Consider the following 24,641-nt stretch of genomic DNA (forward strand, 5'->3'; position numbering starts at 1 on the left):
TTTTTTATAACATTCTATTTAAATTTAGAATTTGCCCCACTCTGTATTAACTCTTAAATGATCATTTAAAATATCTCAATAAACATTTAGAATCAGTATTATTATTGGTAACAAATTGAAAAGGCTTATAAGCAAATAGCCTATAGGTGATTTGGATTATGGTGGGAATTTCTTATATTAATCAAAATTGTTTTGAATTCTCTTCCTGTCATTCAAGATCCTGCTACCCCTAACCAATTAAGGATTCCCTAACAACATAATGAATAATCTTAAGTATTTTGAGCACATCATTTATAAAAGTATTAAATATTTCTAGGCCCCAAATACGCCTTGCTACATATCATTCTATGCCATCTTTATCCCACAATGAGATATTGATAATGTTCTGAGATACTATAAACTTTGAAGGCATGAGCCAAACCATTTTCTACATTCAACTAAAACCAATTTAAAATTTAGCTTAAAAGAAAATAAACCTTAAAATGATTAAAGGCAATTTCTCATCAGTGAAAGTTAATTGAGAATTTGAAAACATTTATTGGATATTAAAGCAAAGTATGAAAGGGTTTAATGCATATGTCTTAAACTTACAACTGCAGATACTTGATTTGTAGTAGATTCAGACTAAAGCAAATGATCATTTTTTTTATCTACTTTTTTTTCCAGGCTAGTCACTTTGGGTTTTTCTTTGATAATTGATCGTATATTTTTTGGTCAGGTGAGTCTAAATGTATTAAGTAACTATTTGAAATTTGGAACAATCAAATCTAGATTAACCAGAATTCTCAATCCTAATTTTTTTTTCTGCCTTCAACTTTGAAGACAAAAAATAGAACATAAGGAAAACAGCTGCTATTGACTTACTAGAAAAAAAAAAAAACTTCCAAAGTATATTTTAGGGTCCAGTGCAATTCAACCCAATAGGTTATAACAATGCAATTCAGTAGGTTTATCCGTCTTTCATAGATGAATCAGTGAGATTAGTATACTAAAGTTTTGTATGTGTAGATAAAAAAGTTGAAACTAAAAGATATTATTATTCATCCAATAAATGAATTACATCATTCTGATGTAATCTCATCTCATTCTGATTAATCAAATTTGGATTTAAATAATGACATCTGATTATTAGTCATTTACTTTCACTTCCTTAAAAACATCAGATATATATGCTTTAAGAAAGCAGTCATTCCATTTAGTTAAAATAAGTGGCATATCTCCATACAAAATGATCTTCAGTTCTCTGCAATCTACTTCCACACTAATCGCAGAAACATAACAGAAAAGAAGATGAAAGGTACTAAAATCAGTTTTTAGACTGTCCATAAACATTAGATTGTTGATAGCATTACCTGAATCAGCATAATATTGGGCAAATGGAGCTAAATGTAACAAGAAACTTCATGGGAGAATTAATAATCTTACATTACCATGTTTATTATGAGCAATTGCAAAAAGACTGCCATGAAAATAAATATAACATGTTCTAATACATGTTGCATATGTTGAAGAGTGAAGAAATTCTATTAAAGTTAAGACCCTTCAAATTAAACTAATATATACTTTAATTATTCATTTACTTCAATGCAAAAGTAGCAAAAAATGTTGGAAAATATGACCCAAAATTAGGAAGCAAAGAGTTCAGAGGCATGTAAAACACAGAATCATTTTACCCACATATGATGGATACTTAATTTAAGAAAATAATCAGGAAGTGGTAGATGTTTAAAAAAAATTATATTTTAACATACAGGCAACAACTATTTAATGATATAGGTGGAAGTCATTTCAAAATCAACAGTCTGACTAGTCAAGTAATCAGTTTAGTAAAGCAAAGATCAGAATCTTTAAATTAGGAGACAAAAACTAAATATAGCAAAAACATCTCCAACCTGAATAATTGAAACCAATTTATTAATAGTGAAAAATGGGAAATAGGAAAAGGACATCAACAGTGACTCTCAATCTTCCTAGGAAGTTTAACCGTGTGATAACTAGTCACCAAAATAAGGTGGCCAGTTCTAGAAACTGGGGAGAAATTGAGCTGGAGGGAAAAATGTGATCTTGCAGGCAGAGAGATTTGGTAGCCAGTAGCAAAGAAAGATTTGAACTATAAACTCATTTGTAAAATCTTACAAAGACTGATGACTTGGAAGATCATGGGCAATATCCTTTTCATAAAACATTAAGAAGTCGAGGGAAAAGCAAGTCTACAGAAATTTTGGGAAGAGACTTAAGGAAGCCAAATCATCATAAGAGCATTTTAAGGGTAAGATTTGGAGAAAATCAATCAATGAAAAGTGGAATAGTTCCACCAAGGTTTCAATAACTAATTTATTTCTTCAGCAGTCACACTGAAATGTAACATTTGGACTCTAGAACAAGAATTGTAGTTCTTGAAATGCTGCATTAGAGGATAGAAACAGTATTAAGGAAAAGCAAATGGAAAGAGAAATTCTAACAAATCAAATATGGAGAGAGATTGTGATAGAGGAACTCAGTATTGAAGGTATCAAGGGACTGATTCTCAAGCTGTCAGAAAGATGATGATGCTGTATGTTGAAGGAAAATTATTATTACTGGAAAAAATATGACTAAAAATCAGTACTATGGAGTCCTATGCCTACTTTCCTATATTTTATAAAATTTCAAGAGACTAACCTATATATTTATTGAGGACATCCCCTCATAAGGAAGAGGAAAAGTAAATTTTTGTAGTATTCTACAGCAAATTTCTTTATAAACAGTTGACTGAAAGATGAAGAGAATATAAGATCCTACTATGCTTATTATCTGTTGACTATTAAAAAGTATTTTATTCAATGACGATCCACTTTAATGGATCTTCTCCAATTTCATGACTCCTCAGCTGATGTCAAAATTATGTGAGTTCTTCTAAAAGATACAAAAACTAAGATAATTTTGTTCAACATTCTGGTAGCAAGGAAGTCATAAAATAGATAGCTGTATGCTTGCCAAAGGTGCTGGACACTGCCATGGAATATATCCAGGGCAGAATCTCAATAGAAAAGAGATGACATATTGATGACAACAGAGAGATGCCTGATGAACATGAATGTACTGTAGCATGTTACCAATGAATCATGAACAAAAGTGATTTAAGTCATTTTATCTAAAGATATATAACCAGACTCAGAGGTGAGATGTCTTCTAGGAAAGGATAACTGAGAGATGAACAACCCATACAAATAACGTTAAAACTCCTAGAAGATTACTCTCCAACTTATCTGGTAAACTTCACCTTTGGAGGTTTTACGGGAGGATAGGGACAGATGTACAAGATAGAGTGGCTAGGTTTCAGTCTTCAAGGGAGAGTACCCACATCAGTGAGAGCATAGATCCATAGAAGTATATTTTATATATGGTATGCCATATATACATGAAGCTTATTACATGTCTATGCATATATATATATATCTATATATACATACATACACACACACACAAACACACGCACACATATAAAATATGGTCTTAGGAATCTGTTAAAAATTGTAAATCTAGGTAAAATTTTATTGGAAGCTAATTAATGCCAAAAAACATTATGAACTATATTTTTTTCAATTGGCATATTAGTTTTCAGGCCAGAAAAATAAAGATTATGAAGATATCAATAATAGATTAGGAATGATTTAGTCTTCATAGTAATTAGGTATAAACACAGAACTAGTTTTTGGATACCAATATTATAGAAAGTATTCCTTCTTATTTTTAAGATATAAATGAACTTGATGCTTCAAATTGGTCAAGATTGTGTCAGATCCTAAAATGCTCAGAATTCAAACAGCTTTGTTGTATTTCTAACTTCTATTTTTTTTTCCTTCACATATTTCAGTGGACATTTGTTCAACTTAATTTTTTGAAGTTTAATGTGCTAAAGAACTTGGGTAAATTTTATGGATCTCATCCATGGCATTGGTATATCTGTCAAGGGTTTCCAGTTATCTTAGGCCCTCATCTACCCTTCTTTATTCATGGATGCTTCCTAACTGTAAGAAGATATCAGATACTTTTGGTGGCTATAGTATGGACAGTGCTGGTTTATAGGTAAGACTATTTTTTTCTTGCACTTTTTAAAAATACAAACAAAAAAAGAATGTGCTCAGTTGTGTAGTAAATTGGATCATCTTTTAATAACTCATTAATGCTTAGGTTAATCAGGGATTATTTAGTGAACCAGGAGAGATGAACAGCCCATACAAATAATGTTAAAACTCCTAGAAGATTACTCTCCAATTCATCTGGTAAACCTCACCTTTGGAGGTTTTGCGGGAGGATAGGGACAGATGTACAAGATAGAGTGGCTAGGTTTCAGTCTTCAAGGGAGAGTAACCACATCAGTGAGAGCATAGATCCATAGAAGTATTATGTTATAAAAAATAATTCATTAATTTAGCTGAATTTTCTTCTACTGCACAAAATCAATTTTGGAACATGAAAACAATCATAAATTATAAGATATAAAAAGCAGTGCATAATGAAAAAGAATATCTATCAGATTTTCCAGAGGGAAATCTCAGATTTCATCCAGAGGGATGAATTTTTGTTCAAAGCAATTCTTGAAAACCACCTACAAAGTCATACTGGGGCTGTTATGGAAATGCATGTACCAGTGAGCTTTAGAGTATTCAAATATAGTATTTGGAGTCTCCCCTTACACATGGGCGCTCTGAAAGCTATTTCAAGTCCTACACAAAACCATAATTCACAAATTCCCCACCAATATGTTTACCAATCACTAATAAAAAAAAAAGTAACTATTTTCCCCACCTCCATAAACAGGTACCCTTTTTAAGAGCTACATGGGATAATGGATAGACTGCTGGGCCTGGAATCAATAAGATCTAAGTTCAAATGCAGCTTCAGACATTAGGTGTGTGATCCAGAACAAGCCACTTTAATATCTGTCTGCTTCACCTTTTTCAACTTTATAGAGATAATAGTATACAGCCTCACAATTGTCCCAAATGATCTAACATTTGTAAAGCACTCAGCATAGTGCCTGGCACAAAGTAGACTCTTCATAAATATTTGTTTCCTTCCTTTGTTACAATGCCACCAGTGAGAAGGAGCATACATTGGGAACAGGATTATAAAATCATAGATTAACCTCAGATTTCATCTAATGTCTCACATTTTATGGAGTAGGAACTAAGGCCTTAAAGTTACATGCATAATAATAGATCTGGTATCTAACTCAAGTCCTTTGACAACACAGCATTTTTTCCACTATCCTATTGCTGTCTCCACTATACTATTTAATGGACATATACATAAGGAACATGGGTTTCTAAGAAACATGTGACATGGGCATTTTACATTTCTGATGCTTTTTTATATAATGTTCTGTGGATACTGAGTCACTGCTGTTCCCTGAAAACATGTTTAAAAAGCTCTGCAGTGGACATCTTTGCTATTGATTTTTGCTGCCATCCGTTAAAAGACAGAGGGACACATAAGCTCTTTTAGATCTGAAGCCTTGTCCCTGATCCCCAGGTGTTATTTCAGCTATTCTCAAATAAATTTGGATACTAGCCAGCTGTACTTGACTAGCTAGAGAAGGAAGCCACTAGGCATTTAAACTTGTCCTTTGAATACACTCTCTGCTTTTGTCTCATCTGGTACACACTGATAATTTATTTCTGGTAAAATATTCTTTTTTATTTCTTTCCATTTTTATAACACCAAGGGTGATCTATGTAAATCCTGGGGGTAATATTGAAATAAGTTGGATAGAGCTGTGATCACTGTTAATAAAAAAGTTACTGTCTCTACAGAATAATTGCTATTTTAGTGTAGAAAATTTAATATCTAGTGCATGTTAAATTATATAATTCTATTTGTAGAAGCAACATATTGATAGAATGCTGGATATGGAGTTGGGAAAACCTGTATTCAAATTACACTTTCAAATACTTAAATAAATGTATGACCCTGGCTAATTCTCCTAACTTCTCAAGAAATGAGGTGGTTGAATTCGATAACTTTTGGGTCCCTTGCAACTCAAAAGAATCTGTGCTTTTGAGACCTCCCCCCACCAATTTCAATAGAGTATTTTGTAATTCAACATAATACAAAATTCTTTAGAATTTCCCATTGATAATTTATAACAGGTTTAACAGAATTATTTGATTTCTGCAGCATTTAACATATTTATTTATTTACTGTAAGAAAAAATGTTTTAAAACTTCTGTAATGTTTGTTTTATTACAGCTTGTTGAGCCACAAAGAATTCAGGTTTATCTATCCAATTTTACCATTTTGTATGGTATTCTGTGGTAAGTACTTTAGCTTATTATAGAAACTATCATTTACCCAAAAAAATGTTAAAAAGTCATGCTTGACAAATCTCAATTTTTAAATATTCCTTTTTTTTTTTCCTTAAAGCAGATTTACTTCGTTTCTGTTATTCAGCTGTTTCATTCATGTCCAATTGTTCTGACCCCATTTGGGGTTTTCTTGGCAAAGATACTGGAGTGTTTTGTCATTTTCTTCTCCAGTGTACTTTATATATGAGGAAACTGAGGCAGACAAGGCTAAGTGACTTTAACCTAGTCACCTAAGCTAGGGATGTCTGAAGCAAGATTTGATTTCAGAGTTTTCTTGACTTCAGACCCTGCACTATATACACTGTGCCATCCAATTATCCAATCCTCACTTAACCACGAATTGGAATTCATTTCTATTCATTATTATCTAATCAGAATAACTTCACATTATCTTGTGCCTATACCTCCCAGTGCACAAGCACACACGTGCACACATACACACACACACATCCATATGTACATATACAGAAAATATAAATCTGGTTTCCTCTTATTTTTATCTTGTACAAACTTTTAATATTAATGAAATAGCAGGAAACAGTATATAAATTAATTTGTTTATAACAAGATAACTACCCACTCATAGTATAGACAAACTAGCAAGTATCCCTTACTTGCAACTCATGATAGTACGGTAAGTATAGAGCTGTTTTGTCATAACCTACCCAAACTGCCAAGTTCACCAGCACAAAATTTTTGACTAGTCAAAAATATGAAGATGTATAGACAGATCCAACACCCCAATAAGAGTTGTAGCCTTTTTTCCTTCCTCTTTGTTTCCATTCTTGTCACCCATGCCTTACATCTATTTTGCTCAAGTTATAGCCTGTTCAGAAGGACATATAACAGATTTTAGAATATTCATTCTGAGAAATAGCTCATTTTCTATAGATTTGGAATTTTCCCTAGTCAGGAATTGTTTTCAGAGCTGCTAGTCAACAGTATCTATGTCATAAGGAGGCCTAAAGGTAAATAAGTACATTTGAGAAGAGGAATGGGTACTGTGCAGAATATGGGTTATTCCCGTAAGTTAAGTCCTTCCATGGAAATGTGCCTGTTTTGAGATAGATGGCTTATTTGCAAATGATCAGGATGATACTATCAAAATATAGATGGTGATTTAGAGATCATTTAAAACTATTAGGATCAAAAAGCTCAACTCAGACCTGAAATAAGCAGAACCAGTTCAAATGATAAGTAGTTTAGTGTGTTTAGTTTCTTGGGTGCTTAAAATGTGGTCAAGATTATTTTGGCTTAGACATTATGTAATATTAAAAACACAAAAGACACAACTGTCTTACATCGGGTAAGAATTTTATTGTTTTTGGTCTAAATCCATTCTAAAACTTACAGCACGCATCATCTTTGGAATAAGTTACAGCATTAGAATGAGTTTCTAAGTTTAACTTCATAAAAAGATCCAATAGACCAATAAAGCATCATGCTAATTTATTACATAAAATAACATCATCTGAAGCAGTCAGGGCAAAAAAGGTTCTGAAAGTTACGATTATCTCTTACCTTTTCCCACATCCGTTTTTTGTGAATACTAAGAAACTTCTGGTTTAACTAAACATATAAAGGAAAAACAAAAATGACAAGAAGGCTCCTTTGTTTCAGGAGCTTTAGAGGGTACAGATTTGGAAGGGCTAGTGGCATTTTGCTTTTGATAATGGCACTAAGCATGGTATAGAAACAAATGGCTATAAAGGCATCATAAACAAATTCTAATTATCCAGTAGCACCTAGAAAATTGTGTCTAATACACCCTTTTTTCTTCACCTGGAGCGTAATATATTCTGCTCCAGCCCTTTATCTTCACTCTGTATGTATCACTATGTTTTGTGTCTAATAAGAATAGGTTTTAGTTCTAGAGTTGGTAAACAGCAGAGTTTTGATTAGGTAATTCTCAGATCATCAGCTGAATGTCATTTGATTGTTCTTTTCTCAAATTTCTCATAGCTTTTTGCCTGGCTATTTCATTTATCAGTTTCCTTTGCATTGTAGATAGCTGGTGTGCACCTAACTTTGCCCCTACTATACTTGAGAAGGTACTATGTTGTATCTATCTTTCTATAACCAACAACTTAGCCTCCCAATACCCTGAATTTAGTAGTCTTAATAGTTATTTATCAAAATGTTTAGATTGAACTGAATTGCAACTACATGAATACTGGATCTGACCAACGGAGTTAAATTCTGGCCACAACAACAGAAAAATAAAAGGAAAAATGAGCTTTTTTTAAAAAAATAAAATATATTTCTTAAGGTTTTGTTTTTTTTTCTAGTCTATATGTTCCAGACTCATACCTCTTTGCCCAAAAGAATTTAGGCTTTAGAATTTAAAATTAGCCTTTGCTTTAGAATTATTTTCAATAAAAACTGAACAGCTAACAGTTATCACTATCCTACAGCCATATGTTATTTCCAAACACTGATGAAGACCAATATTGATAACATTTAAATAGAACTAGTAGCATTTATATAATCCCAGAAATTTGCATTTCTGGTATTGGTTATTTGAATTTTGCCAGTTTTCTTCCCATAAAGTGTCTCTTAAATTTCCTTAGAATGTTCATTAAATTTGGATGGGAGCTTGCAAGACTTACACAAGTTAAAGTAGTAAGAGACCATAGTGAGCATGCGTGTAGGTAGGTTTAACATTTTTAAAAGCTAATTAGAGTAGGAAAAAAATTTAAGCCATATCATCTTAATTTTAACTTTCGAAACTCCAGAGCAGACCAACTATGAACCACTGCTAATTCTACAAAGCCATTGTAGAAATATTAGTTAGCCATCAGATATGTGCAGAGAATAAAGCAATTTCTCACGTAGTAAACCAAGGAGCAGATTTGGCTTCAATTCTTCTTAAACATACACTAGCAGGATGAAATGAGCATATCCTTGCAAGCAATTAGGATTTAGAGGAGTTGATCTGATTTGGATTTTGGACCAGGGAATTTCCTAGGTGGGGAGGAGGGGGAAACATATTCCAGGTCAAATATGTATAAATATAGGAAACTCTTAGTATTTACTATATAAATCTTCCTAAATAAAGGGAGCCTAAGCTATTCAGAATCAAGGAAAAGGAAGAAATGGAGTATATCTAAAGTATGAAAAATTTTATTTGTATTATTCAGAAGCTAGTTAGTGGCACATTTATCTTCTTTCCATTCTTGCTTTCAAAAGTGGCAGGAAGACTAGTTTTGCCTCAACAAAAGTTGGCACTTAACAGCAACTCAACTGAAGATGCTGGAATAGAGACTGGCTCGCTTGCAAAAAATGATTAAACTGAAATCAAGATTAGCTGAAGTTTGCTTTCTAAATGAGTCCCTATGTGCCAATTCTGCCAAAAGTGATCTTTCAGTTGCTACCAGGACAAAGTGGCAGAGTTCTTCCCCAGCTCTCATTCCTTGTCTCCTTGCAGCCTAAGTGCCCAGAACCTTTATGAAGTCATCCTTCCACATCCCACTTTCCTTCTGCCTTAGGCTATGTGTCTCATAGAAGTGAATCTGAATAGAGGTTCTTAATTAGATCAGGGAGAAATAATGCTGTCAGGATAGTTTTTAAAAAAAGACATTTTTATTTCACAGAATTCTCTTTGTAGTTATTTTATGCAATTGAAAATCCTATTCTGAGAAAGAATTCAGAAACTACCAGGCTGCCAAAGGGATCCATGACCAAAAAAATGGTTCATAATTCCTGGACTAAAAACTTTTCAGTGAGGTGTCAACTCAACAAGCATTTATTAAGTGCCTTCTATGTACCAGGCATGATGCAAAGGTTTAATAACCTGTAGGTTTAATTCCTGTATTGACATCCCAAATGCATTTGCACTTGTATAGATATTTTTGCATAAGAGTAAAAACCGAGTATCTCTAGTCAAGGCAGGCAGACCTGCCTTTCCAGCCACCTGCAGTATCTCCCACCTGAACAGCCAAGAAGTAAAATACATGGTGTCAGCATTTTTAGATGCATCTAAATGTACCACCCTTTCTCCTCCCTCTTCCTTTGCAAAAGCTTTTGCACAGTCATTTGTTGGACTAGATAACATTATGCAGTTATCCAATTGTTGATTTTCCATTCTGATTTCATGTTTGCTATATAATTTTTGATGCTACAGGTTGTTAGTTACCTGAGATATTGCTTATTTCTCCTCTTAAATATTCCATTTCTACCATGTAAATTGGTAGCTAAAATCAGAGAACTTTATTACTAAAAACATCCTTTCCAGGAACCTTCCCCGGAAAATAAGATACAATTAAAAATTGTATTAAAATTAAATTAAGGAGTCCTATTTCATCTTTGTATCCTTAGCACCTAGGCAGTGCCTTAAACATTATCTAATATTTAGTGAATAAAATTTAGGCATTTTATTTCATCTGGGGTTGTTATTCTATCATTTTAGTCGTGTCCAACTCTTTGTGACCCCATTTGGGGGTTAAGATTCTGGGGTAGTTTATCATTTCCTTAGTTCATTTTATAGATGAGTAAAGTAAGGCAAACAAGGTTAACTAACTTGCCCAGGTAGTAAATGTCTGAGACCAGATTTGCCCTCAGGTTTTGCCAACTCCAGGCCCACCATTTTATCCACTGTACCACAAAGCTGTCCCTTCATCTGAAGCATGTGTCACAAATTTCTGACTGTAAGTCCAAGTGGAACCCCTTTCCCCCAAATTTGTCTATAATGATGCTAGTTATTTTAGAGCTCTTTATCTAGACATCTCAAAATTTGATTTTTTATTTCCTCTGACAGAATTAAAATTTATGGTTATTGCTCCTAATCAGCAATTTTTTCTTCTCCATTTGAGATCTTGTAAGATAAACTGAGAGAAAGAGTCAATCCAATATAATAAGAGCTTCCTAGCAATTCAAGCTATCAAACTTGAAACGGAATGCTTTTTATGAAGTACTGGATATATGTTACTGAAAGATGGATAGCCATGTGTCAAAGATGGAATAGAGGGAATCTCTAGTTTCAATAAGGACAAATAGCTTTACAGAAGTCTCCTTTCTTGGGTAGCATTTGAGATTTTATGCCAAAATGTGTAGTGGATCTCCTTTATGTATTAAAGACAATTTAGATATAATATGCATCCCAGACACAAATCATAATGATCACTGATCTTTATTGAACATTGATAGAATTTTCAGTGCCCACGAGGGATATTCATTAAGTTACAATACTCACAGGAGACTGGACTAGAATTTCTAAGGCCCCTTTTCCATATCTTCTGAGCCTACAGGATACAATGAGGTTCACACACACAAATATACATTAAAAAATAGGTAAATAATTGAACAGCTTGATGCAGAGATGATATGATGAGTAAATGAAGAGGTAGATGAGAGCTAGGTGAAGACAGAGTTTTAGAGAATGATAAAAGACATGATCAGGGCATCCAAGCAAATCTTTAGAAAATATTAAACCATGAAATCCTCAGTAAATTAACATTATTAGTTACTGTCACAAGTTTACACAAAAAAATCCCCTTAAATATTGTTAGTAATTTGGACTCATTTTGTATATTTTTTCTAGGACATTCTTTAAATCACTTGAAAACGTGGAAGAAACCAGCACTCAGTTTTCTGTTTTTATCAAATGTGATGCTAGCCCTCTATACTGGTTTGATTCATCAACGTGGTTCTCTTGATGTTATGACTCACATTCAAGAACTCTGTGATGATTCCCCTAATCAGTCTTCAGCCTCTGTCTTTGTAATGATGCCTTGCCATTCTACTCCTTATTACAGGTAACTAAATTAATTCAGTAATGGCAGTGTTTTTAAATGTGTTTTTTTTTAAGTCCCTCGATATGAATTAACTGATGACAAATCATTTTTTAAGATCAACTTAAAATATTTATTTAAATATATTAGTATTGACCCCTAACATAAAAAATAATTCAAACTCTGTCGAAGAATAAGGCATTTAAGATCTAATATTGTTAACTTGTTTTAAAATAATTTTTCTTAAAGATTTAACGTAATTTAACCAAAGAATAATAAACTCTAGAATATGATATGAAATACAAAAATAAAATAGCTCATTCATTCAAGAAGTTTAACCACCTAAGATACACTGATGCAGTTCACCTGTCTTAACAGAAACCATTCTTTAATAACCCAGTTTTGGAGAAACACTGGTGTCTCAGTCTCCATAGAACATGAGAAATATATCTTCCCTGAAATTCAAACTACTGGTTAATTTAACTCACATGCCTTTCTATCTTATGGACCTCTCACCAACTTTTGAAAATTACCGTCTTTTAATTTAGAATTCTGAAATTATCCCCAGTTTACAATCTCTTGTTCTTTTCATCTTTCCAATTACCTTACATCTAAAGCCTGACTTTTGCCCTCATCTTGACTTCCATTTGCTTGATCCTTCTCTCTTCTCCCAGTCCATCAATCCCTTTTCTGGCTTTACTTCTTTACCTTCATATTTCTGACCACAATTCATCCATTTCAGTATGGTTAATATTTTTCAAAACATTTGCCCTCTAGTTCTTCCTCCTCATGTAAATCCCTAACTCTAAGCCACTTTAAGCACAAATAACAATTATTGTGAATAATAGCTAAAATATGCATATCTAGGTTTTTCAAAGTAACTTACATATATTAATCTCATTTGATACTCACAATTACCTTGTGAAGTGAGTGCTATTATTATTATCCCCAAAGGCTAAATGATTTGTTAGCTGGCTCCACCAAAATTAATTCAATCTGAGCTCAGCTACCCACTATTGCAGGATAATAATCCAAACATCTTTTAAGGATTCCATACTATTAATTACAAGGGTAATTCTCCTTATTCTACCAACTCTACTTCCAATTCCAAGTTCTTAATAGACAAGACCATGTATGGCAAGTCCTTCCCACATCACCTCAAAAATTCTCCTTTTACTGTTTTCCTTAGGTTGAAAATGAAGTGACTTCTTTTTGCCAAGACTTCTCCAATGGTGCCCTTGAGCCAATTCTCTCCCCTCATTTAAATCTCTTTTCCCCTACAAAGCTCTTCCCTTCTAACATACTCAGGTTTCCTTCTAACTAAAAAACAAAACCAAAAAATTCTCCTTGACGTTCCATCTGTTATACATTTACTGTTCGTACCCTAAATGTTTAAGGAATACTACCTCTATGTCCCTACCACTCTACAAATTTAATTGCCAACTAACTCTCTTCTTTATTCAGTCTTCACTTTTCTTACTATTTTTGTCTTTTCTTAATCTTTTAGTCTTCTTCTCTGGTTCATCTTCTTTCCAAAAGATACAGGCATCTTTTGAGGCTTTATCTTTAGCCCTCTCCTATTTACTATCCTTTAGCAATCTGATTCACTCCTATAGCATCAAGTATAATCGATGTTAAAATGACTTCCCATTTCCTCACATTGCTTTGCAAATGTCTGTTGAATTGTTTCCCCTTTCTCTCATAAGGCAGGAATTACAGGAAGGAGATCTCTCAAATTATAAAAGTCAATGTGAGTAATGACTTAGTATTACAGAAATTTTCAAGCAAATAAAAAAAAACTTCATGGCTTACATGACAAGGAAGCCTGTGGTAGGAATTACTAGTTAGGGTATTTTAACTCAATGAGAAAATGAGGTTTTAATTTTTACTTTCACAATTTAAGAAATGCAGGTTGTTTAACTCCACCTTAAATTGCATGACTGGGATAATTTTTTTATATGCTAAAGAATTTTTTATTGTTGCTAAACTGCCCATCAATTAGGTTAGTTCTTCTATCAAAGGTTTGTTTCAATTTGCATTAAATTCAACCTAATATTTGCTTGAAAAGAAACCAAGGGGGAGAATAAAAGGAGGAGGAGAACCCTTGTCATTTATAACTACAAATTTAGGCATATGTTGTTTTGTTTACAAACAATACCAGACTCATTCTAGGCTTTCTCTCCCAAGCTTAGAACCCCGGTTTGATTATACCATATATACTATGAAAGAACCTTAGCTTTTGGACAATTTTAATGTTCTCTTTTTTTTAATCCTTTGAAATTTTTTCCCCCACAGCCATGTACATTGTCCACTTCCGATGAGATTTCTTCAGTGTCCCCCAGACTTGAATGGAAAAGAGAATTATCTTGATGAAGCAGATAAATTTTACTTAAATCCATTAAGTTGGCTAAATCAAGAGTTTTCCAATAATACATTATTGCCTACTCACTTAATCATCTTCAGTGTTTTAGAAGAGGTAAGTAAAAGATAAGATAACTTTTGGAAACTTCCAAGTTATATTTGTCTCAAACTTCCACTGATATAGGTGGTATTTAAAATGCTGTCATACCTCATCCAAATTGCTTTAATTTGGTTTTTCCCCCTTCTTAACAGTAATCCAATTCAAATCCTTGGAATTTCATTTTTTTTATCAAATCAATTGATTAGCTAACTTGGTTATTATAATTTACAAGTTGTTAAAAAAAATAAACCAGATTAATATAACTAAGCAACTAAAATAAATTTCTTTAGAAATCTTCAATTAAAATGTGATCCTATACTTAAAGTAACTTTTTTTAAAATTGTACATTTATAGGAAATAAAGACCTTTCTAAGTACACATGGCTACAAGAGAACTGCTGTTATCTTCCACACTCACTTGCCCGAGGGCCGAACTGGAAGCCATATATATATTTATGAAAAGAAGTAAAATTTAAAAGCTTAAAATGAGATTTCAAAACATACTATATCTTTCTTGAAGAATTGCATTTACTTGTGAAAATATTGAAACTTTTGGATTCTTTAAAAAATTGGACAAGTTTTATAGAAATAGTAAGCAACAAACAATATGAGCCACTCTTGCCAACTGACACTATATGATCTCTCTTTTGATGAGGGAATAATCAAAGACATTTTCTTAGAACAACAGTTAAACCACATACTTAACAATGCTACATTGTCAATAAAGACCTTTTTTCCCCATGGTGTAGTTTTATTTTTTCCTTCCACAATATTCATGTGTGCAAGAAATTTCACAAATGAACAAGTCAGCAAGCTCGTTAAGAAGGCAGCAAATTCTTCACAAGTCAATGGGCTTTTAAACCCAAAGAAAAGACAAGAAGCAAGTTTATAAAACATTAACAGAGATGAAATTCCATCACAATGTATTTTTTCCGAGGCAGCTCAATATCAGATTTAACAAATATCAGTGTTAATTATACTTTGTCATATATGACTTGAGCTTGTCTTACCTTAAAACGAAAGGAAACTTCATTTCATGCACAAAACCTATTGCATGCCTGGCTTCTCTAATGGTAAAACTACAACCAAACTTATTTCCATTGCCAAAAAGTATTCAGCAGAGCTAAACTACAAAGAAAATGCAAGTTAGTAAGCTTTTATGGATGCTTTTGAGTTAACAATGTTAAAATTCACCAAACTGATAATTAGAGATGAAAGACATTGACTTCTTTGTAACTTCAGTTTTAGTTTTCAATACTGAACAGAATAGAGAACATCCACATCTAATTTACTTAATCATGTTCAATATTTTGGGTCAAAAGGTAACTGCCCCAACTCTATTTCAAGATTTGCCGTGTGTCTTCCATTACTTCGACCATGTTTATGCCATTTACCTTCCCTCTTATAATGCTGTGGCTGAGGGTACTTCTGCTCTTGTTTTCGATGCCTGGAGTTTTCAATATTAACCATACGATGCTTTTTATCAGGGCGACTGAAAGCAGTAAACACATTTTTTTTCTATGTTAGAAAAAAGTTCCTTTAAAATTAGGGTAAGAAAATAAAGACTTTTCTCCGTTAAATTTTAAACAACCCTCTGAAAAAGGTTATTAAAGTCAATCAATGTCTTACTTTCTCTTAAAAAAAATCCTGAAATACCCAATTTTACAGTACATTAAGTGTATTTCTTCTTGAATATTTTTTAATAGCATTCTTTTAGACTTTTTGTCCCCTCCCTATAAAAACTCATCAGAATCTCTACAGCATGAACTCTATATGAATGATTAGAAAGAGAAAAGCTATCTAATTAAAAAAGGTAATTTTTTTTAAAAGCATTTATAACTTCTTGGCTTAAATGAGGATTTCAGAAAAAAATAAAAGGAGAAAAATCCTAGTTAAAAATCTTCAATAAATGACCACAGTTGACCTTAAAAAGAGAAATGAGAAAATGCAGCTTCCTCTTTTAAAGAGGTGAAGAAATACAGGAACAAAATATTACATCTATAGATAAATTAGGATGAGGTATAAGTTTTGCTGAATTATTTCCCCTTCTCCATATTCTTTGTTAAATGGAGCTATTTCACTGGTTATCAAAGGGGAAAGATATATTGAAGGGCTATGTAGTGATGTAAAAAATATTTTTTTTTAAAGAGCTGAAATCTAAAAAACATACATTAAAGTTTATTAAAACTTTACTAATATTAAAAGAATTACAATTTTATCAGTGGGAAGAATATTTTGTTCCCAGATTACTATAGCCCAAAAACTTTTCCACCTGCCTCAAAATCACTCACTGTGAGCCATTCTTTCCAATAATTAGAACAATTTTTTCACAAAATAAACTTCTCACCATGTTCCTACTTTAAGAATTTGCTCCTTAGTGGAGCAAGTCCAAGATTCTCAGCCTGTCATTTGCCAAGGCTCAATAATGACTGATACTTACCTAACCAAACTTCTCTACCACAGCTTTCTATCATGAACCTTCATATACCATCATGTTAACACACTAATATGAACTGCTTGTTTTACCCCCAACTTTGTCTTTTCTCTCCTACTCCTTTAAGTACAAGTTCTACTTCTTCTGTAGCTTTTCTTAAAATCTAAATAGATTTTCTCCTTTATCTGAATATTTCTGTAGTACACATTCTAAAGATGTAATAAATCATCATAAATCACATTTATATATGTCTTTTAGTCTCCCAATTAGATTAAAAGTTGGATAGTAAAATAAAAATTAAAAAAAAAAAAAAAAAAAGTTGGATGGTACCAGTGAAGCACTGGGCCTGGTCTCTGCAAGATCCAAGTTTAAATTTTGCCACTTACTAAGTGTGTAACCCTGAGCAAGGCAAGTTTCTTCATTTATATAATGAGGATAATAATAGTGCTGACTTCCCAATTTAATACAATTAAGAGCTAGGTGGTGCAGCAGATATATTGCCAGATTTAAGGTCAAGGAGACCCAAGTTCAAATTCAGTCTCATACGGCTATCTATTTGTATGATCCTTGGCAAGTCACTTAGCCTCTATCTGCCTCAGTCTCCTCAATTATAAAATGGAGATAATAAATAGCACCTACCTTCCCAAGGCTGTTGTGAGGATCAAAAGAAATATTTGTAAAGAGTTTAAGCACAGTGCCTGATACACAGTAGGCATGTAATAAATATATATTCCTTCCCCTTAAGAGCTCTATGATATAGAATCATGTATTCTGGTGTAACTTAAGGTGCTAGGGATACAGAAGATGTCTATAACTATTTATTGACAATATAAAGACTGGAAGAAGGCAAAGTGCTATCTCTTAAGAATTCCTGAGGGAAATCTTTTTTAATAGATTAGAATGACATAATTAGTATATCAGCTGTTTATATCTAATCATTTGCTTTTAACGTATTCAAGGCAGCTCTTAAAAAAGTTTTAAGCTCTCCATTAAACAGTTATTGAAGTCTCCTTTACATAATTAATATATTTAGCAAACCCTGTCTTCATCATTAATTACATGATCCAGTCTACTATAATTATGCAAAATTCTCAGTGCCTTTCTATATGTATGTGTAACCTTGAACAATAAAATCACTGAACTAAAAATGACTATAGAAACATTAACTTAAATTGAGATTAGTCATTTCGTTGAAATAGCAGGTATCCCTTGAAATTCCTATTTTAATCACATGAGTATTATGGTTAAGAAATGTAAAATAATCATGGGATGATGCTTAATCACGAATATCATCAATTACAAAGTCAACCTAAAAATACTGGGTTACTTAAGGGAAACTATTACCAAAAAGAAGCCACACTGCAAGAAATATACACAGAAAAGAAAAGATCTCTATTATTTAGGCTTCATCTGGCAGGTCTCAAAATCTTTCCATTTTTCATTTCCAAAATACTTATGTGCAGAAACAGAAACAGAAAGGATACTGTTGAAAACCTGTCTGGCAGCTTCTCCTTTTGGGATGAGAAACTTGAACCATCTGTATCCTCTTATTCAGTTGTCACTCTAATATATGTATCCAAAATCAAGGGTTTTCAGTGAAGAATGTATATTTTTACCAATGGAAATGAAAAGCAGAAAAATGTTACTGTTTTGACAAAAGACAAGGGAAGCATCATAATATATATATATATAGTGTGACTAAAAAACTAGGGGCAGATTTCCATAAACTATCTTTTTAAACTTGGGATTTTTATAATCAAAATAAGTATGTTCAAAATACCATTTTTACATATAAAATTAAGTTTCAGAATGGTTTTAAAAGACTTAGAAATATGCTAATAAAATTTCATTTATATATTAGGGAAAGGGAGAAAAATAAAGATTCTACATTTTTGATAAATTTTTTTTCATGATAAATTTTGTGTGTGTATATCCATAATTCAATCTGGAACTAACTAGGAAGATTTCCATCTAGTAAAAAAAAAAAAAAAAACAACACCTTGCTAGTTTCAGTTGTATCCAAAAAACTTCTTTTATAATCTGTAACTATAATATTTAAAAACTATTCCAATCATATGATACTATAGAAACCAACCTGGGTCCATACTGAGGATAAAATGTGTCACCAAAGAAATGTCTATATATATAGTCATCCAAATCCTCAAACACTCCATGATTATCTACTTGATATTCCTTCATGTCTTCAAGATAATCTTTAACATCATTAACAAAGTCAGTGAACAACATCTGATCATGAATAAAGACACTGTTATGGAAAAACTTATTGATGAATTGCTGTAATTCTCCCCAATGATGGAAGTCACTTACTTCTTGCTGCACATATCTTTGCATTAACTGATAAAATTCATCTATTCTTACAGGGTCTAATACTCTGTTGAAAAGGCTAATAGATTCCTGATGAGCACATTCAAAAACCCCCGAACAGCCTTTTGTTAGACGGTGATAATTTTTCACACAGTCTTTATCAGTAGTGCCTTTCTGATTTGTGTGTTTACCAAGTGTTTCAAACTGAACTGGTGGTTTTTCCTGATGTCCACATTCAAGAAAATCAGAAGGGTTTTTTAAAAAGTGGTAATTTCTTGCTGAATCTTGACTCATGCTGCACTTCGGGGAATTTGTGTTCTTCCCAAATGTTTCAAACTGAACTGACTTTTGTTTTCTTCCTGATCTTGCCATGGTGGGGCTTTTATGATGTGTGTTTTTGGAATGTGGTCTAGGTTGCGGATGCAAATATTCACGATAAACAGTTTTTGCTTTTTTAGTTGCTTCATCTCTTTTATCTCCAAATTTTTTATTCCCCTTTTCATCAAAAATATTTTTGGTGGTATCTTTGAAATGGCTGAAGGTAGACTTAACAGAATCTGAAAATTTTTTCAGATTTTCCTTAACAGCTTCTTTAGCCTGTTTAATCTTTTCTTTATGGTGCCTTACAAACTCCTTTGTTGAATTCTTCATGGCATCAAAAGTTTCTTTAACTGAACCAAACAAGGTCTCTTTAGACTTCTTAGCCTTGTTAGTTCCCTTGCTACCTTTATTTTTTTCACTGTTTTCTTGTCTTCCACTTTGATCTTTTGCTTCAACATATAATCTCTCCCATAAATCAGATCGTTGTTGTTCAAAGTTTAGTTTCCATTCCAATTCTGTTAGTCTTCCTCGTAAAATTTCTATTTCTTTATTTTCAGTCAAAGAATTGGGAGAGTCTGCATCACCTGCTGATTGCTGACTGCTTAAAAGGTCCAGTTCTTCCCTTAAGGCAATGGTCGTTTGTCGTTCTTTTTCTAGTTCCTTCCTTAGCATCTGTGCTTCTGCCAAGAGGGTCTCTTTCTGACTGAGAAAGCTATTAGTCTTCTGCTTTTCCTCTTCCAAATGCTGTTTAAGTTTTTGGTTTTCAGAAACTATCAATTCAGTACTTGTTTCTTTATCTTCTAAATTCCGAATTTGTTCCCTAAGTTTCCTTAACTCTTCCTGTAAGGACGACAAAGCTTTTTCTTCCTTCTCCAGAGACATTCTTAAATGCTGGTTTTCTGTAGCAAGGCTTTTCTTCTGTGTTTCAAAGGCTATCTTCTCTACCTCAGTAAGCTTCAAACATGATGCAAGATTTTCTTTAAGCGACTAACATTTAAAAAAAAAAGTAAAAAAAAAAAAAAAAGACTTCAGTGTGGTTTATCTAATAATATGAACTTTATCTTTATTATCTCTGTATGCAGTGAGCATTATACAGAAAAATATCTCTAAGCAGTGTTTTACATTTACCACATGCTGTACAACATAAGAAAATTGCAATATAAGCCTAGATATACCTAATGAGTAATCCTTCTACTGATTAGTAGAATACAAATCATTTATTGGTTTATTACTAAAGAAAGCTCTCCAAAACTATCACCATTACACCTACCCCAAATGAAATGAATTGGCAGGATATATTCCAGCTTCTAACATTTAAATGTATTATATTGATAGAGAAACCTTATCATTACTAACTTTTCTCACTTAATTTTGCATTTAAGGAGGATAAGATAGGGATGTGTGTAAAGACAATGGGAAAAAAGAAAAAAAAAAGGTAGGTCAAATGCCCAGAAATAACCCTACCTCCTTGTTGATGTTATAACATGTAAAACTGGATGTCAGCAATGTCAATTTCTCAGACTTCTGCTGGTGTTGCTCTACTACTACCAGATTCCTTTAACATTAAAAATGACAAAGGAAGAAATTCTCAAATGCTGACAGGACAGCATAGGCACAGCAGGCTACTGTGTATTGGTATCTAGAAATAAAGTCCGTCTAACCAGTTAACTCCCCTTTAGGAAAGAAAGTGTTTCTGCTTGAGGAACACCTTAAGTAGCTTGCCACATAACCAAGAGAAGCTTTCCAAGGCAAGAAGATGCTACAGACAAGAATCTCACATCTTTGTTATGAGAACTTGGAAGAACCAAAGACTTATCTTTAGCCACAAGAAGGTCTAATTAAAAGAAAACTTGGGGGGAGTAGCTGTAAAAAAAGTTCTGTCTAATGAGCTACTAAATGTAGGCCAAGTGGGTAAAAAAAAAAAAAATATATATATATATATATATATATATAAAAAACACTAGCAAACGTCCTTCAGAAAAAGTGCATTTTGATGAAGAATTGGATTCATAAACTTCACGAAGTATGGCAGCATTATTTTCTATATATCTAACTTATCCAGCTATCATACCTTCAGAACTTCAGAAATAACTTAGAAAGTTCTCCCTACTTAATTCACTTTATATGAATTCATGCCTGAAATGTTCTCCCTTTTCACCTGCCATTCTGAAACCGTTAAGTGTCTTCAAGGTACTCTGCTGATTCAGCCTTAAGGAAGCATAGGTCCCCTCTATACCATAAAGGGGGATTAAAATAAAACTGTAGTGGAGGATTTATTAGTTGTAACATAGTTTAACTGAATAAGTATATTTTTAGCCAATGAATCACTTCAAGAGAAAGAAAATACAAATTACCAAGTATTCAGTGGTATTAAGAAAATAAAATAATTACTAGTACCAGATAAGTTATTAAAGACTCCTGAGTTAGCCAAATAGTTATAACAAAGTTGTAGGAACTGCCCTAGTTTTATGTAGACAATTGAAACATTTTACAGTATATGTTCATTAGCCAACAGAGTATTTAACTAATTATATAGCTGTATAATGATGATATCAATTGAATTTTGTTTTTATAAATTTTTTATGCCAGTCCTATCCTATTTGCAAATGCTCTAACTTTAAGTTTTTATGTAGCATATGCATATCTTTAAAAAAAATAAAAAAGAGTAATATTAATACCCACCTTATCACCAGAAGAACCTTGTTCCTGCTGACACTGGTAAAGATAATCCTTCATTCCATTCAATTCTTCAGCATGTATCTTTCTGACTAGTTCTTGACGTTTCTGAATCTGAATAGTACCTAAAACAATATTTATTAAATTCTTCTTTACAAAATAAGTCACACAACTTTATAATTCATACTTTCATTTTTTTTTTCATTTCAAAATTCAAATATTTTACCCAAAAGACAGTAAAATCCTATTTATCCAGACTCAGGAAGAAATTTGATATAATAGCAAACTAAATACTAATGATCCTTTAATTCACAATTTTCTAAAGAATTATAATATAATAATTATTAAAAGTATGCTGCACATAATTTGACATCTGATTAGGATACTGGAGGATTTTAATACTTCATAATCACTAGGAACTCTATTGTATCAGTACATGTGCAGACATGAATAATGTTTTGTGGTTCTGATTTTGCTTGACTTTTTATTGTTGCAAGAGAGCTATTTGTAGTCTGTGGGTAGCGACTACAAAAAAAGGGGAGGAAATCAATGAAATAAAACTGTTTATTATTTGTGTATTGAGTAGGGAACACAGGAAGGTTTTGTTATTAGCATGTTAAATTTTAAATATATTTAAACTATCAACAAAGATGATGTCAAACACAATATTTTTCATCAGTTTTGAATATGCTGAAAATTCATAAAGAATTTTTAAAAACGTTTATGTCAGAAGGCAGTACTTCGTGATCTGCCTGGCATCTGGATAAATGAGATTTATGAAGGACTAAATATTGATTAAAGTTAATGAGAAACAGCTAAGTTAAATGTCATTAACTTTCCATGTGCACCAACATAAGAGATGAGGTTTAATTAATTTTTTTATGACAACAAAACTAAAGAAAAACTCTGAACAACTAGGAGAGTTTCATTTTGTAATGTTTTTGTTTTTTAAAACCTCCATGAAGAAGCGTCATTGCCCTCTTTTACACAGGCAGAAAATGAGGCCCACAGAGTTCAGTCTTGTACAAGCATACCTTAGTTTTATTGCACCTTTATTGCACACTTTTTGGATAATGTGTTTTTTATAAACTGAAGGCTTGTGGTAATCCTGCACTGAGCAAATCTATCAGCACCATTTTCCAATATGTATTCACATCGCATCTCTGTGTCATTATTTTGTTAAACTTCTCAATATTTCAAACTATTTCCTTATTAATATATGTTATGGTAATCTGTGATGAATAAATTTTGAAATTATTGTTGTAATTATTTTGAGGTACCACAAGCTGAGCCAATGTTAAGACAGCAAACAATCAATTAATGTATGTGTTCTAAATGTTCTCCTAACTAGCCAGTTCTCTGTATCTCTCCCTTTTCTCCAGCTATTCCCTATTCCCTGAGAAACAACAATATTTAGGCCAAGTAATAATCCTACAATGGCCTCTACAGCTTCAAGCAATAGAAAGAGTGAATGGATGCAGCAAATTTCATTGTTGTATTATATCATCCAGATCAGTCAGGAACCATCAATATGGAGGCAAGACCATCCACCAGCAAAAATGATCTGCTGAAGGCTCAAATGATAGTTAGCACTTTTTAGCAATAATCTCTTTTTAAATTAAGGTATGTACACTTTTTAGATATATTACTGCACACTTAGTAGACTACAGCTTAGTGTATTATAATATTTTATATACAATGGGAAACAAAATTCATGTGATTCACTTTATTATTGATATTTGCTTTATCATGGCAGTCTGGAACAAAACCAGCAATATCTCTAAGGTATGCCTGTTATCTATTAGCAATATAAACCATGAACAGAAATGGAAATGTAACAATTTTCAATTCTACTTTTCATACTGCATATGTTTATGGATGCAGCCCAAAAATATGAAAGGAAAAAGCTACCAAATCTTATCACAATTCTACTCTTAAAGCTAATTCTGGCAGGGACCCATGCAAGCAGAGTTTTAGGGAACTCTTAGGAAAGCCACAACTTTACTGTCCTCTCAAAAGAACTAAATAGAAACTGTTATCTACTTTAAATTACACTAGGAAAACTAATCAAACATTCATGCTACCCACATGCTGCTACATGCTTCATGCACACAGACAAAAAAAAAAAAAAAAACAAACACAATTAAGAAATTAAGATTAAGAAATGCATTTGGTAAACAACTCATTTTTAGTCTTCTAAATTTTACAAGATGCAATTATCACCAAACAGGTAGCTTTTGCAAGAAGCAACAACATATTGTATCAGTAAATTGACTTCTATTTTCATTAATATTTTTCTTATTTTTTCGAGGGATAGAGGGGAGAATAATAAAATAAAGTAACAGA

General features: G+C 32.5%; 2 protein-coding genes across 8 annotated transcripts in view; one reads left to right on the forward strand and one right to left on the reverse strand.

The window, feature by feature from the left end:
* PIGB (phosphatidylinositol glycan anchor biosynthesis class B) overlaps positions 1-23,994 on the forward strand; it is a 33,677-nt gene extending 9,683 nt beyond the window's left edge. The window contains exons 7-12 of one of the 3 annotated variants that reach the window (XM_023498645.2): positions 667-718; positions 3,857-4,068; positions 6,235-6,299; positions 11,890-12,103; positions 14,375-14,555; positions 23,678-23,994. In XM_023498645.2, coding sequence (XP_023354413.2) covers positions 667-718; positions 3,857-4,068; positions 6,235-6,299; positions 11,890-12,103; positions 14,375-14,555; positions 23,678-23,695 — 742 coding nt within the window. In that variant the 3' untranslated portion in view covers positions 23,696-23,994. Of the gene's footprint in view, positions 1-666; positions 719-3,856; positions 4,069-6,234; positions 6,300-11,889; positions 12,104-14,374; positions 14,556-14,894; positions 15,102-23,677 lie in introns of those variants that run through there. The other 2 variants (XM_031955241.1, XM_031955242.1) reach the window with 2 other exon arrangements.
* Positions 1-24,641, reverse strand: part of CCPG1 (cell cycle progression 1) — a 76,342-nt gene that overhangs the window by 260 nt on the left and 51,441 nt on the right. For 3 of the 5 annotated variants that reach the window (XM_031955237.1, XM_031955235.1, XM_031955236.1), the window contains exons 7-9: positions 22,302-22,420; positions 19,069-20,606; positions 14,367-16,031 (exon numbers count right to left, since the gene is read on the reverse strand). In XM_031955237.1, coding sequence (XP_031811097.1) covers positions 15,842-16,031; positions 19,069-20,606; positions 22,302-22,420 — 1,847 coding nt within the window. In that variant the 3' untranslated portion in view covers positions 14,367-15,841. Of the gene's footprint in view, positions 1-14,366; positions 16,032-17,647; positions 18,537-19,068; positions 20,607-22,301; positions 22,421-24,641 lie in introns of those variants that run through there. The other 2 variants (XM_031955238.1, XM_031955239.1) reach the window with 2 other exon arrangements.

Source organism: Sarcophilus harrisii, chromosome 2 (assembly GCF_902635505.1).
Source record: "Sarcophilus harrisii chromosome 2, mSarHar1.11, whole genome shotgun sequence".
Lineage (NCBI taxonomy): Eukaryota > Metazoa > Chordata > Mammalia > Dasyuromorphia > Dasyuridae > Sarcophilus > Sarcophilus harrisii.